The sequence below is a fragment of the Vicia villosa genome, linkage group LG5 (genome assembly GCF_029867415.1).
Source record: "Vicia villosa cultivar HV-30 ecotype Madison, WI linkage group LG5, Vvil1.0, whole genome shotgun sequence".
In the NCBI taxonomy this organism is placed as follows: domain Eukaryota; kingdom Viridiplantae; phylum Streptophyta; class Magnoliopsida; order Fabales; family Fabaceae; genus Vicia; species Vicia villosa.
Genome location: NC_081184.1, coordinates 145,675,698 through 145,693,619, shown reverse-complemented (window position 1 = coordinate 145,693,619; position 17,922 = coordinate 145,675,698). Strand labels below are relative to the sequence as shown.

Here is a 17,922-nt window from a genome sequence, read left to right as displayed (position 1 = left end):
CATAATTTTAATGTGCTTAATGCAAAGGGGTGCTAAGATAATAAGTTCATCTGGATCCCCAAGTGGAAATGTGTTGGTTTGGTATTGATAAGTCCAAAGGATGGGAAATCTAACTTGACTCATAATGTCAAGTGTTAGCTTCTTCTTCGGTTAGACCGTTCTTTTCCTTAGCTTTTATTTTACGCAATAGGATAGCCTCTTTATCTCCTCCCCTTCTTTAATTTTCAAAATCTTCTCTCTTTTTACAAAACCCTCTTATGTTTGCAACCTTTTCAAAACCTTTCTCTAAAAATATCTTTTGCCCTTAGTGGCCTTTTTCTTCAAAAAAGTTTAGACACGACTAATTGTTGAAACGAGTGGCGATACCCCACAATTTTGAAATTGATTGATATAATGAGATCTTTTCCGCGTGAGAGAGCTAGTGGCATACTCGTGGATTTCTATCCGAGTTGGAGCCCTTCTTTCATTTGCGATGCAAAGAACTCATTTGTTCTCATGCTCAAGATCAATGGCTGAGTATTTCTCTCCGACAACGATAAAGTGTTTATTCGTTTTAAAACTTTTTCCCTTTTAAGCGGAACTACATTAGCTCCGACTTCTCCATTGCACCAAGGAGGTATGTAGGCACAAGACTTAACTTCTTGCCGAGCTTATTTTAAAAATAAAACAAACTCTTTTTTAGCACACACGACACAGATTTTCAAAAAGGTTCGTGTGGAGTACCACAGATATGAGGGGTGCTTAAAACCTTCCCCTTGTATAATCAACACCCGTACCTAAGATCTCTTCTTTTTGTTTTAAAAACAAACTTTGGGTTTTCTTCGTTCTTTTCCCTTTTCCTTTGGAAATAATAAAGCGCGGTGGCGACTTTCACTGAAATATTGAGTCGAGTCAATTTTATGGCTTTGATCTCAGATTTTCCCCGCTACAAAGTCGACACCTTCTTTCTGAGTGAAACCCCTTGCAACTCACCTTGCCTTGTATCTTTTCGACGTCACTCCTTCAATTCCTTCCTTAACTTTGAAAATCCATTCACAGCTGACTAACCTTGCCCCAATAGGTTTCTTGATCAGTTCCCAAGTGTGACTATCATGAAGAGATTTCATATCATCATCCATGGCCTTCAGCCATTCAGTCTTATTTCGAATCCTCATAACTTCCTTGTAGTATCTAGGTTCTTCATCTAGAACTTCACTTGCAGAGATTAAGGCATAAGCTATAAGATATGCATACCCAAGTCTCTGAGGTGCCTTGATGACTCTTCTCGATCTATCTCTCGACAATAGGTAGTCATCGTCAGTTTCCTCAACTTCCTCATCATCTTCTGCTTCTTCGACTTCATCAGGGATATACAATTCAGCATCAACATGCTCCACCTCAACATGAATCTCTACCTGTTCCAGCTCTTCTGCACTTCGACCATCATCATCATCATTAGTTTTCTTGAAAGCCATTTCAGCTTCATTGAAAACTACATCTCGACTGGTGATACACCTCCTGTAACCTAGTTCTAGGCACCATAGCCTATAAGCTTCGACTCCTTTAGGGTATCCCATGAACATGCATTTCAGAGCTCTAGGTTCGACCTTGTCTTGTCTATTATGAACATAGACTACGCAGCCAAATACTCTCAGTTTGTCGAGATCTGGTGGATTTCTCGACCAAACTTCTTCAGGTGTCTTCATATCTAACACTATCGAAGGACATCTGTTTATCAGATATGTTGCTGTCGAAACAGCCTCAGCCCAAAACACCTTCTTTAAACCGGCACTAGTCAACATGCATTTGAATCTCTCCAAAATAGTTCGATTAAACCTTTCAGCCAAACCATTTTGCTGTGGAGTACCTGCAGTAGTTCTATGCCTTGCGATACCAGAGGCAGCACAAAAACTGTCGAATGCCTCATTGCAAAATTCAAGGCCATTGTCGGTTCTCAACCTCTTGACCTTTCTGTAAGTCTGATTTTCAACCAGAGTCTTCCAACTTTTGAAACTCTCAAAAGTTTCATCCTTAGTCTTCTGGATGAATACCCATAATTTTCTTGAATAATCATCTACTATGGATAGAAAATACCTTGCTCCTGAATGTGATGGACACCTTGCAGGCCCCCAAAGATCAGCATGGATGTAATCAAGGGATCCATGTGTTCTTTGTTTGCCTTTGTTGAAATTCACTCTGCAATATTTTCCAAGTACACATGGTTCACAAAACTTCAGCTTTTCGATTTTGTCTCCACCAAGCAGATTTTGTTTCCCTAATTCGACTAGACCCCTTTCACTGACATGGCCCAATCTCATGTGCCAGATTTCTGTCTTCGACAAAGGTTTCGTGGATGCAACATTTGTCGAACCACTTACAACTTCATCCTCAAGGGTATACAAGCCTTGTTTCTTCACGCCTCTCAAGACTTCCTTCGAACCCTTCATGACTCTTAGGATACTTTTCTCTCCTTGGAAAACATATCCTTTCTTGTCGAATTCACCAAGAGAAAGTAGATTTCTCTTCAAATCAGGAACATACCTGACTTCAGTCAACAACCTTATTGACTCATCATGGAGTTTTAACCTCACAGATCCAACACCTGCAATCTTGCAAGCCTTGTTGTTTCCCAGCAATACTGATCCACCATCTTGATCACATAATTCCTCGAACAAGTCTTTGTTTGGAGTCATGTGCCAAGTGCAACCTGAACCCATAATTCACTCTCTTCTCGAGTCACTGCTTGAAACCACAAGAACATCGGATGATTCGAAATCATCTTGAACAATGGTTGCATTGCCATTATCCTTACCTCCATGATCTTTCAGGCGTTCAGGGCATATCTCTCTTTTGTGACCCTCCTTCTTACAATGATAGCATCGAATGCCAGATGCTTCGCCTCTGTAAGACTTCGACTGGCTTTTGCCCTTCTTTTTGTCAAACTTACCATCCTTTCGTAAGAGTTTTCCTTTAACGGCCAAACCTTCTCCAACAGTCGAAGGTTTATGCTCCTTTCGTTCGTTCAGGTCCTTTGAATATAGGGTTGATTGAACTTCTTCAAAGGCCAGGGACTCCCTTTCATACAGGAGAGTTTCTTTGAAGTGAGCATGTGATCGAGGCAAAGCACACAATAGTAACAGCGCTTGATCTTCATCATCGATCTTTACATCAATATTTTCAAGATCAAGAATCAGCTTGTTGAACATATCCAACTGCTCAGCCAACACTTTATCTTCAACCATCTTGAATGAATACAAAGTCTGCTTCAGGTAGAGTCGATTTACCAGCAATTTGGTCATATACAAACTTTCAAGTTTCGCCCATAACCCTAATGCCGTCGTCTCCTTTGATACCTGTCTGAGAACCTTATCACCAAGGCTCAACAAAATTGCGCTGTGCCTTCTCGATCATATTCGCCTTCTCCGCTATCGTTAATGCAGCATTCATGGGTGCCTCTCCCTTCAATGCTTCCAAACAACCTTGCTGAACCAGTAGGGCTTTCATCTTCAAGCGCCATAGACCGAAATCATTCACTCCAGTGAACTTTTTAATCTCATACTTTGTTGACGGCATCTTCTCCATGCTCACCGCACCAATTTGTTGTGAAAAACGATGTCAAGAACAAAATATAATAGGAATTAGAGAAGATAAGAAGAACACAAGAATTGGTTATAACTGTTATTCTTTTACTTTCTCTTAAAACAAGATTACAAGAATAACAAATGACCTCTCTCACCCTAAATTGGGATTTGCAGCTTTGCAATGATGAGAGACTAGTATGCTATTTATAATAAAACCTAACATACTAACTAATGGGCTTTTTCCACAAGGCCAATTACACAAGCCAACTTAATAAACAAGCTAACTTAACAAATTAGGGTTTAAACACTAAAACCTAATTTAACATGCTAACGACCTTCGACTTCATGCTTAATTCTGTCGAACCAAGAAGCTACCCTTCGACCATACTAGAGTTCGATCCAATATCTCACATAAAATATTTTTATATATATATATATATATATATATATATATATATATATATATATATATATATATATATATATATTATAGTTTAGTTAATTATTTAATTATGATTTTATTATAAAAGTAACTGGGTTAATCATTTCAAATTTTAATTAGTAATTGTTATTAAATTAATTAGTCATCACACAAATTGTTTGTTTAATTAAATTTTTTATCATCTATTAATATCTTTTTAACAAATAGTTGAAGTATAAGAATTAATCAATTGCTAATTATTGATAACTAGCGTTTAAACGGGCACTCCCGTGCCCGTTTGTCCGCATTTTTAATGTGCACAACGTCAAAATATAAATATATATTTTTTGTGTAAATTTTGTAATATGCACTCTCGTGTTGGTCTCTCCACACTTTTAATCGCGCACACATAAAAATCTCCTTCTCTCCTCTTCCAAATACGTAATAAAAAATAAATAAATAAAATAATTCCTCCAAATTATGAGCAAGAGTGTCTTTGAGAGGGAGCAATGCAGGTTATCCCACATGATCCAAAAATTTCAAAATTTGTCACGCTTAAACTATAACAAAATAGGTCTTCATAAAATGTTTTAACGGATAAATCATGTTTAAACACGATCTCTCTCTCTCTCTCTCTCTCTCTCTCTCTCTCTCTCTCTCTCTCTCCCTCTCTCCCTTTCTCCCTCTCTCTCTGAAACGAAAAACACTGAAGTATTATGGATTAAAGAAATAAACCTGGATCGTGACTGTCTTGTTTTATTTTTTTCTTCCTGTTCAGATATTTAGAAAACCGGTTTATTTTCTTCTTTCTGTTCAAACAATTACGTCTTCAATAATTGTTATTGCAGTCATATAAAAACACAATGATGAATTGTTATTTCAGTCATATAAAAAAACAATGATGAATAAAAAAATGTACAATTGAATAGAAAAAATATTTACCCTATACATATGTCTCCGCCATGATATTGAATGCAATTGTTGTGTAGAAACTCTTGAATCTTACTCACTCTTAATTTTGTGGCAAAAAACAATGAAGAATAAAAAAAATGGACAATTGAATAGAAAAAATATTTACCTTAACATATATCTCCGCCATAATATTGAATACAATTGTTGTGTAGAAACTCTTAAATCTTACTCACTCTCAATTTTGTGGCCCATGATTCATTTAGAAATGATTGAAAATGTATTCTTGATATTGTGCTTATAATTTATGGGAGTTATTAACTTTAAAACCCTTCTCATGAATAACTTGAATAACTGGTTGTAGTTATTGACAAGCACTATTATTTATCATTGTATTTGGACTTGAATCCTCTCCTTCATTTTTCTCTCATTCCCTCTCCATCCTCTCTATCTCTCTCTTAATTTAATTCTCCCTCTTGATTATATTTTGTTTTTTAATGATGAGTGAGAAAATGAAGGAGAGGATCCAAAGTGATCCCATATATATATATATGGGTTATATTTACTCAAAGAGTAAGTTATTATAATTTACTTCACATCTTGACCATTAATTCTTTTCAATCTAATAGTTAAAAATAATAAGGAATAGTTTTCCCTCTCCACATTTAATTACTTATTATTTTTAACCATTAAATTGAAAATAATAATAAATGGTCAAGATGTGTAGTAAGTTATAATAACTTACTCTTGGAGTAAATATATATATATATATATATATATATATATATATATATATATATATATATATATATATATATATATATATATATATATATATATATATATATATATATATATATATGTGTGTGTGTGTGTGTGTGTGTGTGTTTTTTCTCTAACAAACAGAGTGAAAATTAAGGAAGGAAAGAATCAACGAAGAGATTTGGATGAAGAAAAAAAAATGTCATTGTCTTTGATTTAAGTCATCCATTCCTTAAAAATATATTACAGAAATTCATAATATCATAACTACCACTAATATTTGATTTTCTTATCAAAAACAGATTCAAAATTTCTAAAAAGTGAAGCAAAGACATAATAAAGAAATTGATACTTTAAAATCAGATAGTTTAACAATCTATAACTAAGCTTTTATGATTAAAAAAGCATATGGAGTATCTGCTCAAAAGTATAATTAGTGTGAGAGAAAATAAAACTCTAAAAAAAGAAAGGTGCAAATGGAATTCAGATCTCTTTCCTCGCACTACAACGCGCAAGGCTTTTAAAAGCGCTTTTTTTGGCCTTTAACAGCGCTTTAAAGCGCTGCCAAAGCCAGCGCTGGCATAGGCTACGAAAGCGCTTTTAAAAGCGCTCTGGTAGGCCCCCCTATAAGAGCGCTTTTCTGGAAAAAGCGCTCTTGTAGGCCCCCCTTTAATAGCGCTTTTCAGGAAAAAGCGCTCTGGTAGGCACCCCTATAAGAGCGCTTTTTTCAAAAGCGCTTTCGTATGTTGCGTTTTTTTTTTTTATGCTTTTTATTATTTCTAAACCTGCACTTTTGGCAGCAATATTTTAGAACCTGTAATTTACTATTTTTTGGCAGTATTTTTTCATGAACCTATAATTTATCATTTCAAATCGATATATACCATTATAATCGATATCGATTATATACAAAAAAGTATTATATTATATACCATTAATGTAAATCAAAATACATATATACATATTTCTAAACCAAAACAACTAAACCAATTCACATATTTCTAAACCAAAACAACTAAGTGGGAAACAACTTCCGAGTTCTTATGCAACCAATGTACGCTTCCTGTATTATCTGGAGCTATGTTGTATTGATGCTTTAGTGGAGAACCAGTAGTCACCTGAGCTATGTTGTATTGTGTCACAGAATATGAATCAAATAACTGTACCCCGAACGATCCTGCCACAGAAGACTTCGGGGTACATTACTTGATTCTTATTCTGTGGAACATAATCGGCAGGGGCACATTGTGTTCTATCCTTTACCAGTCCATCCACTGTTTGAAGCTCAACCTACAATAGAAAAACGTGATTATTTACACAACATTCACATTCTCAATATTTTCTCTATCAACCAAAAATTTCCTCATCTCCGAACAAAAGACAAAATAGTTAATAAAAATAGTGCTATACCAGAACAGAAACCAATTTATAAGAAATTAATTAACAACCACATGCACATAAAAATAGTTTTTGATAAAAGAACAAGTCAATTGAGCCAACAACCAAAAACCCTAAAAAAAATCAGCCGTAGAGCCGTAGAGCCAACAACCAAAAACCCTAAAAAAAATTCTGTTCATCATCTTCGAAAAACCTCTCCAGAAACTGTAAATACATTGTTCATATTCATCCAACAACAATCACAATACACAGCCGCAAACACTAACCAAAACCCTAATTGTTCATCTTTCTCATACACGCAAACCATTCATCAGAAACAAAACCATTCACAAATCATCATCAAACATAACCAGACAAACATTCATCAAACCCAAACATTTGTTAATCACTTTCCTAATCAAACAAACCCTTCAGAAATTTGAGAGAGGAAGAGAGAATAAGAAATAAACTCAGAAAGGTCTCACTCGATTTTGGTTTGTAGATTCAGAATCGAAAACGAACTCAGCAACAACACGAACCTCAACTCACCATAAACTCGTGTGTTTTGGATCTGAAAGGAAGAAGAACGGCGGAGGTTGCTAGGGTTTCGGAGAGAGGACGGCGGAGCAACGAAGGAAGAAGAAAGATCTGAAACAAAACGCGTGTGTTTGTAAAATATATAATTTTTTAAATGGGCTACCAGAGCGCTTTTCAAAAGCGCTTTAATAACACCCCCTACCAGAGCGCTTTTATTCCAAAAGCGCTTTCGTAGCACCCACCCTATAAGAGCGCTTTTAAAAGCGCTTTCATAACCCCCCTACCAGAGCGCTTTTTAAAAGCGCTCTCATACCCCCCCCTACCAGAGCGCTTTTTAAAAGCGCTCTCATAACTCCCCCTACCAGAGCGCTTTTTTTGCATCATTTTTCCTTGTTTATTAATTTTGTTTTTAGCGAGCCCTACGAGAGCGCTTTTGCTAAAAGCGCTTTAGTAGCTGCGCTGCAACAGCTTAAATTTGGCGTAGTGTCGTTTGCTCCTCGCGTCTATGTTGGCCTCCACATGTCCTTCCCTGTCAAAAAAATAGAAACAAAAAAAAAATCAATTTTCACTTCCATTGACATGTGAGATGTGACAAAACTTTAATGCATTGATTCACTGTCTCAATTTTCCACACATCCTTTTTTATTCACTGTTAAAAAAAATTTAAGTAAGAAGAGATAACATACGAAAGAGAAAACGAAATTTGATATGACAATTCTTATACACCCACTTTTGCTGTTAATGTATGGTAACATAAAGGGTAAAATATAAGTTTGCAGACTAAATATGATACACACATTTATATTTTTATGTTGTATATACATAGGTGGTATGAGAAACTACAGACCAATTATCTATGGAGTAACATCTTCAGTTTAAGAAATATAGCATTCATACAAAATCATAGATAGAAGAAAACATGAGAAGGTTAAAAAAGAAGAAGAATAAAATGTCATTGCAGTGGATGACATGGAAGTTATCCCTTTCTTTATTGTTCTTGTAAAATTGCTTTCCTTTGCTTCATCGTATTTACCATTCATCCTCTATTTTTTTCGGATACAGTATTCTTCTATGACGTCTTGGCATTCTTTCTTATCTATGAGTTATAAGTTAATTGCTTGATAGTAACTGCTCAACTACTCATTGTCAATTCCCTTTCATTAAATTTTTCTTAAAATAAATAAAGAAAAAATTGTTGGATAATAGAAGAGGAAAAAAAGAGCAGTTAAAGAAGGACAAATGTGGAATGAAAAAGAGCCAGACCAAAACCATGTATTCTCTTTATATATTGTAATAGATATAAAATTATTGGATCGAATTACACTCATCGTTAGTGGTTAAAGCTTTTTCCAACTATTTTTTAGTGTTTTACCGGTATAAAAATGGTCAGAATACTTGCATACATTTATCTAACATCACTTATCTTTTTGTCACGCATATTTTCAAAGAGAAAAATAATTTTGCATACTTTTTAGTGATATACCTATATCATATTATTTTAATGAGTAAATATTATTGAATTAAATAGTCATTACACAAATTGTTTCTTTAAAAAAAATTATCATTTAATATTGTTTTAACAAATAGTTTAAATATAAAAATTAATCAATCATTAATTATTAAATCGAATCAGGCTCTCAAATGTATTGCTTTGATTATAATGGTTGTCATCTTTGTTTGTCCGCGTGATCAAAGACTTCAAACATTATATACTTCTAGAGTATATTGATGTTTCGTATAGCTTTAAATAATCATTCAAAACAATTAGGGTTTCACCTTTGGTGCCCCATAATATATTTTTTAGCTCAAGTGCATTAGTTATAAACGATATAAGATTATTGCCTTTTGATGTTTTAAATTTAGTTGGAGTTTTCGACACCATGTCATTAATGAAAGAAAGAAGATATCTTTTAAAGATATCATGAATTATGGACGAAACAACATGTTTGCTGAAGTCATGTCAAAGCCACCCCTTATAGAGGAAAGTGTTGGACATGGACTTAAAAATATTTTCTAAGTTTTTTAGTTGGTTCGACGAGGAGAAGCATTTGACATAGAAGTTGAGTTTGAACGAAGATGTAGCTGCCTTTTATCCTTATCTCTTTTCATTAGAGGACGCGTGGAGCTTCAGGGCGTAAGGAAGACATGCCGAGCAAAACGTGGTATGATTTAATTGAAGGGAACGGTTATCTTTGATTTAGTATATATAGGAGTCTTAGCATTTAGGATTCGTGTGTTCGTTTGTGTACAAAATCTCACTAAAAACTCAAAGTATCTGCGTGTTGAGAAAAGAGTCTTCTGAGAATGCACGTGTAAACACCATTTTATCTTTTTGCTGTTTTATATAACTTATCATTTCCAGAATTTACATTCTTGCAATTTACTTTGAATTGCCTTTACTTTACTTTCTTTACAAGCTTACAACATTACTTTAAAGAATTATGTAAATCAAAACAAACATTTCAATAAAAACATGAACGTAGTCGAAATATTCTTCACTATCAAGAATAAAGTTTAAAATATAAAAGCGCATTTCCTAGGATTAAGATAGTCGATCTTGTGAGTAACCAAAAGATTAATATTTTGGAAGACTAGCGCTTGTTTACTAATTTTCACGGTAAACAGTAGGGTAGACTGGACCATCAACTGTTGTTTTCTAAAAAAAATATTTGCCAAAAATAAAAGTTGTTATTTTTCAAATAGATGGTGGAGAGTTAGAAAATAAAACTTGTGTAGGAAGTCATGTTCCTCCTGAGACGATTAATCTTTTAAATAGGAGTTAGACACTGATGCCACTCGTTGGACTTGAGACTCACACACAAGAGGGAGTAAATTAGATGGTTTTGAAAAACGTGGTTTTGAAAACTTTTTGGCACATTAACTTAAATAAGAGTTTTAAAATCTTTTTCAAATGTTTAAGCAACATATACTAAACAACATAAATTAAAAGATAAGGGAAGAAGGAGGACGCACAAAATTATAGAGGTTCGGTCAAAACTAAAAGATCTACTCCTCTCCCTAAGACTTGATCTTAAAAGTTTTCAATAATGCTTGAGAGCTTTTAGTAGAAAAGGCTCACAAACCCCCTAATATAAGGAAATGGTGGTTGATCTTCAACCAAATAATATAAGACTATGGATATGGGCGTTTGCGTCTTTTCTCTAATAAATTGCTGAGAGTGAAGTAACCATTCTCCCTTCCCAATTGTAGACTGAATCGGTTAGTCTTCTTTCCACGAACACAGATCTGATAGCAGCTAGTCTTCAAGCTCCAAATATATGAGTTCAATCTTAGTTTTATCGGCTAACAAAGAACCACAAAAAATTATCAAAACTAGATGATGTTCAACCAGTTTTAATTTTACCGGCTAATCAAGAACTAAAAATAATTATCAATGTTAGATAATCTTTGACCTATAAATATATGTATTTGATTACTACAAAATATTCTTTTAGGTTTTTTCTCCATAAAGGCTTCATGTTTCATATAACACAAAAGGCTTCATGTTTCATAGAACACAATTTTCTCAAATTTCTTACATAGGGAATGGGATTATCCAACAACTATGGGTAGATGTTAATCTCTATTATTCTATCTTATATATATTTGAATGAAAATTGCAACAAAAAAGATTTGGTTAAGGAGGCTTTGAGGTTGTAAAAGAGGTGTTCTGAATTTTAATTACCGTTGGAGAGAGAAGATGATAACACATCAAGGCAGTCAACAGAAATAGGACAGGTGTCCCATTATACATTTGTTAAGATCCTCATTGAAACCGAACCATTTAAAAGCACACAACAGACATCTAAATCTCAATTTCGACAAAAAAAAATCAAATCTAATCAAAATAAAAACACAAACCAGGCTTACCCTTAAAGCCCATCATCACAACATTCACTCTCTCTCTCTCTCTCTTCCCAATTTCTGTGGCGGCTCTCTCTCTACTAATTCTCTTCTCAGATTGAGATTGAGATCCAATTTTCCCTTTCTTCTTCAATCTCTTTTCGAGTTGGGTTCGCCATGGTTGCCCAACACCCGCAACTTCAGATTCAGACTCAACAACCTACGCCTTCTCCTCAAGATGAAGCCTTGAAGAGAAACACCGATTGTGTCTACTTTCTTGCTTCTCCCTTGACATGCAAAAAGGTACTTTCTTCATTTTTTTTTAATTATCGAAAAAGCCCCTTTTTTTAATTCTATCTTTTAGGGTTTCAGATTCGTTTGTTTGGGAATTGGTTTCGGTTATTCCATCGTTTAATCATTGATTTGAAAAAAAAATCGAATTTTGGTTAAAGGGGTTGGTTTTCTTGGATTAAAAGTATGTCTGTCGGAATTCCCCAAAATTGTTTGATTGTTGATATCCATGATGAATTTTTTGATGGATTGGGTTTCTCGGTACCTTTTTCAGAAAACCTAATTGATCATCATGTTGTTTATTGGATCTATCTGAGAGATATTTTTTTTCTTCTCAGTTTGACATAATGGGTAAAGGGAATGAGGATTAACAGGATTAGGGTTCTTGAACCCTATTTTGATTGTTTAGGGTCAGAATTTTTTTGTGATTCTATTAATTAGATTAGATCAATTGCATGAATTCAGCTACAAAAGATTAAGCTGAGATCAATTGAGTAAAACTGTGACTAAGTTTGTGGCGAGAGTATTTGAATATTGATGACAGGCTTAGTGTGTATTGTGTTTGTTAGCAGTTTTTCTATTGAGTAATTCTGTAAGCTGTTTTTGTTGACTTATTTTTATAGAATCGTTCTGATAATTGCTGCTTTGAGGTTGTGCAAATATTGTGGCAATGATTAGCTTTTGCTTTTTGCATGATATAATAATATGGTTATCTAGATACTGAAAGCTGATACGTCATTTGATTTCATTTCTGACGTCATATTGATTTGTTCTCTTCTTTATTGAAATAGGGAAATGAATGCGAGTACCGCCATAGTGAGTATGCTCGAGTAAATCCTAGAGATTGCTATTATTGGTTGAATGGTAACTGCTTGAATCCCAAGTGTTCATTCCGCCATCCGGTGAGTTTCTTTATGCACATGAGTTTTATTTACTTATGTTTTTTTTTTGCTGATTTATGAATTAATTTCTGCCATATGTTTTTTCACTTGTTTATATGGCTTTTAGTAACAGTATTTTGTTTTGACATGCAGCCTCTTGACGGGTTGTTAGGAACACCACCGGCAACTGCTGCTGCCGGGCCATCTGTACCCGTGCCACAAACTGCGACAACATCTGCAGCACACACACCTTATAATTCCAGCAAACAAGCCGTTCCTTGCATTTTCTTCCAAAAGGGATTTTGCCTAAAAGGAGACCGATGTGCCTTCTTGCATGGACCAAATCCTAACAATGGCAGTAAAATAGCTTCACAGGGCTCGATGAACAACCAAGGAGTTGAGAATCCAAATTTTAAGAAACCTTTTGCCGGCACTGAAAAACATACACAGGAAAGGAAAACTTCCCAAGCAAATGTTGGAGGTGCAGCTGAAGCTAAACCTGTCAAAAAATTTGAAACTGCTCCACAGAAAAATATATTTAAATTGGAGAAGCCTGTGTCAACGACTCTACCTGCAGGATATGACAACGAGGCTTCAAGATTTAAGACACCTAGTTCTCCACCGCCGACCAACGGGCCTAACGTAGCTCGGTCTAATCGCGTGCATCAACCTCGGTTGCCAGATGATCACAGTTTCCATAGTGGTAAGGACAGTGACGAGTTTCTCAGAGAATCGTCTCCAGGGTTTGATGTTCTTGTAGCTGACGAACTTAGGAATTCTGATTACTACCACGGGGAAGATGAATTTGGTATAACAAGAGGTCAAGATGAAAGAGGCCTGGACCCTTTGAATGAATATGACATGGGGCATTCTGCTGATTATAGTTTGGCTGCTGATATTGATCGAGATAGATTTCGTGTGCCCCAAGGTTATGACTCATATGATCACATGCAAGAGCCATATGGTTGGGATCATAGGAAGGCATCAACCCATACAGAAAGGACTCGTAACAATTCTCGCAGTCCTGACAGTGTTGAGGTCTCAGATCTCCGACATCGTTTATCCAAGCGCAGGAAGGGTCTTAAATCTGTCGTCACTCATGATGATGATCAAAGTCGTCGATTCTCTCGGAAAGATTCACTCCATTTACCTTCGAATGAGAGACCCGTCAATAATCGTTTCCGGGGAAGAATAACGCTTCCACCTAATGGTGGTGAGGGTCACCTAGAGAGGGACTTAGACAGAGGAAGGGACTTAGACAGAGGAAGGGACCTGGACAGAGGAAGGGACTTGGATAGAGGAAGAATCAGTAGCAGGTTGTCATCTGGAAGGCTGCAGCCTCCTCACGAGGGAAGGATCCACGATAGAATGAGAGACAGGTTGTCAGATGATGAGAGGAAAAACATCAGAGGTCGATCGATGGGAGACAGAAGTGGGTTCTCTGCACCTAAAAGTCTTGCTGAACTCAAATATGGGAGGAACACTGAAAATCCGGAGCAACAATCATTGGGAAAGAGGAAAAACTACCAACAATATGAAGATGATGTTCCATTTGAAGGTCCAAAACCTCTTAGTGAAATTCTGAAGGAGAAGAAAGGAGTTGTTGGAGCTGGTGCAGCCTCCTCCCAGAGCAGCAAATCAGCCTATGATAATAAGAATGAAGTAATAACCGAAAACGGAGCATTGTTAGAGACCAAGAATCAGGCTACTGATGTTGTTGGAAGAGAGGTTGAAAACACTGTTGTAACTCATCAGTCGCCTGAGGATGGAATAATATACGATGAAGCTGCCGAAGATCAAGAGTACGAAGGCGGTGATCAAGGAGAGGAGGAGGGAGACTATGAATACGAACAAGGTGATGAGGAGTACGAGTACGAACAAGTCGAAGAGGGGGAAAATCAAGAGCAAGAATACATGGAAGAAGATGAAGATGGAGATGACTTTGCCAAGAAGATAGGTGTTGTTGTTTCATAATTATTATATTATGGAGAGAAGCTCATAAGCATCTTTTGTGGGACCTTAGATTCTCTCTCTTTAACTTAGCAGCATTTCTCTGCTTAAGATTTGCATGTAGAACTGAATTGGGGAAGTGAATCTCAATTTATTTTCTTGTATTAATTTTTACAGTTTTTAAATCAGATTTGAGTGGATATTTTTATGTAAGAAGAAATGGGGCATTTTGCTGTACTCTCATGCAGAGTGCAAGCCTGTAACGTTAGAGAGTTAATAATATTTGCATTTACAATACAGTTTTTTTATAGTTACTTTAATTGATATGATAGCAGCTGCTATTCCAATATTCAGTTAGTTCTACAAGTATCATTTTAACTGAACTTAATTTATTGTTTTTTGTTACTTATAACTTAATTTAATTTTATTCATGATGACTTAGGGTATGTTTGGATATCACGAAATAAATGGAGCGGAGTGGAACGGAGCGGAACGAATGTACCATTCCATTGTTTGGAAATTTTAGAACGGAATAAGACAAATTATTCATTCCGCCCAAATCGGAGGGGAAGGAATATGGTGGTAAGTGATGGAATGGAATGGAATCCATACTATTCCTTTCCGCTCCATCCGTTTTTAAATTATCCAAACAACGGAATATCATTTTATTCCATTCCATATCATTTTATTCCATTCTGTTTCGCTCCGCTCCATCCAATTCCATCAATCCAAACAAAGCCTTAGGTGTTTAGTTTGCATGGGGACAAGTTTAAGCTAAATTTTTAGTACATTTAAAGACAAAGTTAAATTTAAATGAAGAAAAATGCCTTTATTACAGTGTAATTTAAAGATTGCAGAAGAATATATTACATAGTTAACTTTCTTTAAAAACTTAGTGTATTTATTAGCTAAAAAGTAAAAAATTAGTGTATTTTAAATAAACCAAATGAAGAATTGGAAATGCCCTTATTTTAGGAATTGTCAGAATATCAATGTATGAGAAATGAGAAACGATCCGCAACTAATTGCTAAACCATGTGATTTTGTAAAAAAAGATTTATTTATAATTTTGAATTCCAATGATAATTAATTTTGAATAACCTATTAAGAAAATTTCAATTTTAAATAGTCTTTTTAATCTGCTTTAGTAATTTGTTAATTTTTAAATTTATTTTATCTTGATTTCTTTCATATTTTATTATTATTTTTAATAGAATAATATGGTCTAAAATTATATGTTTATTAATATTATAAATAAAAAACTAGTAAAAAATTCATGTTATCGCACGTGTTCCATCTGGATTCACATTAAACGTCTCTTACTCTCATTTGTCAAGATTGAATTCATTCATTCAGTTAGTTAACATTCACATAGTTACAAATAGTATAAGCTAATATAATCCACCAACCATTATTCTGTTATCCAAATAGCATATTCAAAACCAAAATTAACTTAAGGAAACATGTGAACATCTTTAAAATTATAAACTTGATAAGGAAACATGTCAGCATCTTGAAAATTATTTCTCAAGTAAATCATAAACCCTCCAACTTCATTATTGCAGCAATCAACCATTAACAATATTTGTCATCCTACAACTGCATGAACAAATATGTCCAATTATATATTGGTAATTCGAAAATATAAAAAACACAATCAAAGTAGTGTTTCAATGATTCATGACTTTATCTTTAATAATTAACCATAAATTAAAATTTGTTTTATAATCAAATCATATGTTAAACATACTGATCATCAAAGATTCGGACATAATTTTTGCCTCAATGACGTGATTTGCTAACTTTATCATAATTAATCTTGTTTCGTTGCACAACCCTTCAGCTTGATCCAAATTTCTCATTAGCATAATGGGGGTTCTAACCTTCAATTTGATTCTATGATTTGGAAGACCCGATGTTCTCAATTTACTAAGAAATTCAGAAGTTAGCACTTCATAAGTTTCATTATAATTGACTTTCATTCTATCAATTGAATCGGAACTCAAATACTCTTTCTCTTTTCCTAAAAAAGGGTATAAAACTAAAACATTAAGACATTAGTGACAGCATTTGATACAATATTTTTATATGTATAAAATAATGTAAGTTAACACTTTTTACCTGGAATCAAGTCTAATACATAATGATTAATTTTGTCCACTACTTCAATGGTTGAAGCAAGAATAGCTCTACAGTGTAAGAATTCTTCTTTGTAATTTTCTAACAAATTGGGATACGTGCTATCGACAATAACCCTTATAGAATCATCAAAATTTAATATTAATAGCTCTTGAGGAACTGCTATATCTACCAAACCATCATCTGATTCGCAAATCTTACCATCCCCCACATTTAAAATTCATTTTTAGAATTCAACTAGCTCTATAGAACTTGTATTCCCTGATCCTTGTTGAAGTTTCATTTTTTTAGAGTTAAGACTTGACAACAGCCCCGTACATAAGATGGGCTAATTGAAGCATGAACAATATCAGAACGACCTCCTCTTGGAACTATATGAAGAATTTGTCTAAAATCTCCTCCAAAAACAACTACCTTGCCACAAAAAATTGTATCTTGAAGACCGAGACATGTCATGACATCTTTAAGGATTTTATCCAATGCCTCAAAGTAGTTTCCATGAGACATAGGTGCTTCATCCCATAATATCAAATTAGTTCCTTCCAATAACTATGAATGTTCGGTATTTTTGTCAATGTTGTAAGTAGAGTTGTTAAGGTTGCAAGTAGAGTTGTCAAGTGTTGGCATAGGTATTTTGAACTTATAATGGGTTGTTCTTCCACCTCGAAATAATAACGAAGCTATATCACTTGAAGAAACAGTAAGAACAAATTTTTTCTCCGAACGCAGTGCCCTTAATAGAGTTTTCCACATGAAAGTTTTACTAGTCCCTCCATAACCATGTAAAAAAACACCCTCCTCTTCGATTGTTGACAGCTTCCATGATTTTATAAAAAATTGAACGTTTTTCATCAGTCAATTATAATGTAAGGATTATCATTAAAAATTCAAAAATGTAATTTCATTACACGTGTTGGACACAAAAACATAGTGCTACTAAAATTAATTACCTGTAAGTGCAAGAAATAGATTATGGAATTTTTTTTGTTCAATATCGGCATTGTAATCACGTTTGTCATAAATAGGGGTTGAAATAGGTTAGGCTAGGCTAGTCTATTTTATGGCACATGTTAGACACAATCACATAGTGCTACTAAAATTAATTACTTGTAAGTGCACAAAATAGATCATGGAAATTTTTCATTCAGTATCAACATTGTAGTCACGTTTGTCATAAATAGGGGTGGAAATAGACTAGGTTAGACTAGGCTTTAGAAGGCCTGAGTTGGGCCTACTGATAAGTGCAAATTGT

The 17,922-nt window shown here is 34.6% G+C and overlaps 2 protein-coding genes across 2 annotated transcripts; one reads left to right on the top strand and one right to left on the bottom strand.

Annotated features, from left to right (window-relative positions):
- The first annotated feature begins 11,378 nt into the window (after window positions 1-11,378).
- LOC131603001 (zinc finger CCCH domain-containing protein 17) lies at window positions 11,379-14,826 on the top strand. Its single transcript, XM_058875235.1, has 3 exons — window positions 11,379-11,712; window positions 12,492-12,602; window positions 12,735-14,826. The coding sequence occupies exons 1-3, from the start codon at window positions 11,587-11,589 to the stop codon at window positions 14,553-14,555; spliced, it is 2,058 nt and encodes a 685-aa protein (XP_058731218.1). The 5' UTR covers window positions 11,379-11,586; the 3' UTR covers window positions 14,556-14,826.
- Window positions 14,827-15,887: 1,061 nt separating this feature from the next.
- On the bottom strand, window positions 15,888-17,177 carry LOC131605674 (uncharacterized). Its single transcript, XM_058878003.1, has 4 exons — window positions 16,989-17,177; window positions 16,653-16,866; window positions 16,415-16,554; window positions 15,888-15,947 (listed from the first exon to the last, which is right to left on the bottom strand). The coding sequence occupies exons 1-4, from the start codon at window positions 17,175-17,177 to the stop codon at window positions 15,888-15,890; spliced, it is 603 nt and encodes a 200-aa protein (XP_058733986.1).
- Window positions 17,178-17,922: the final 745 nt, after the last annotated feature.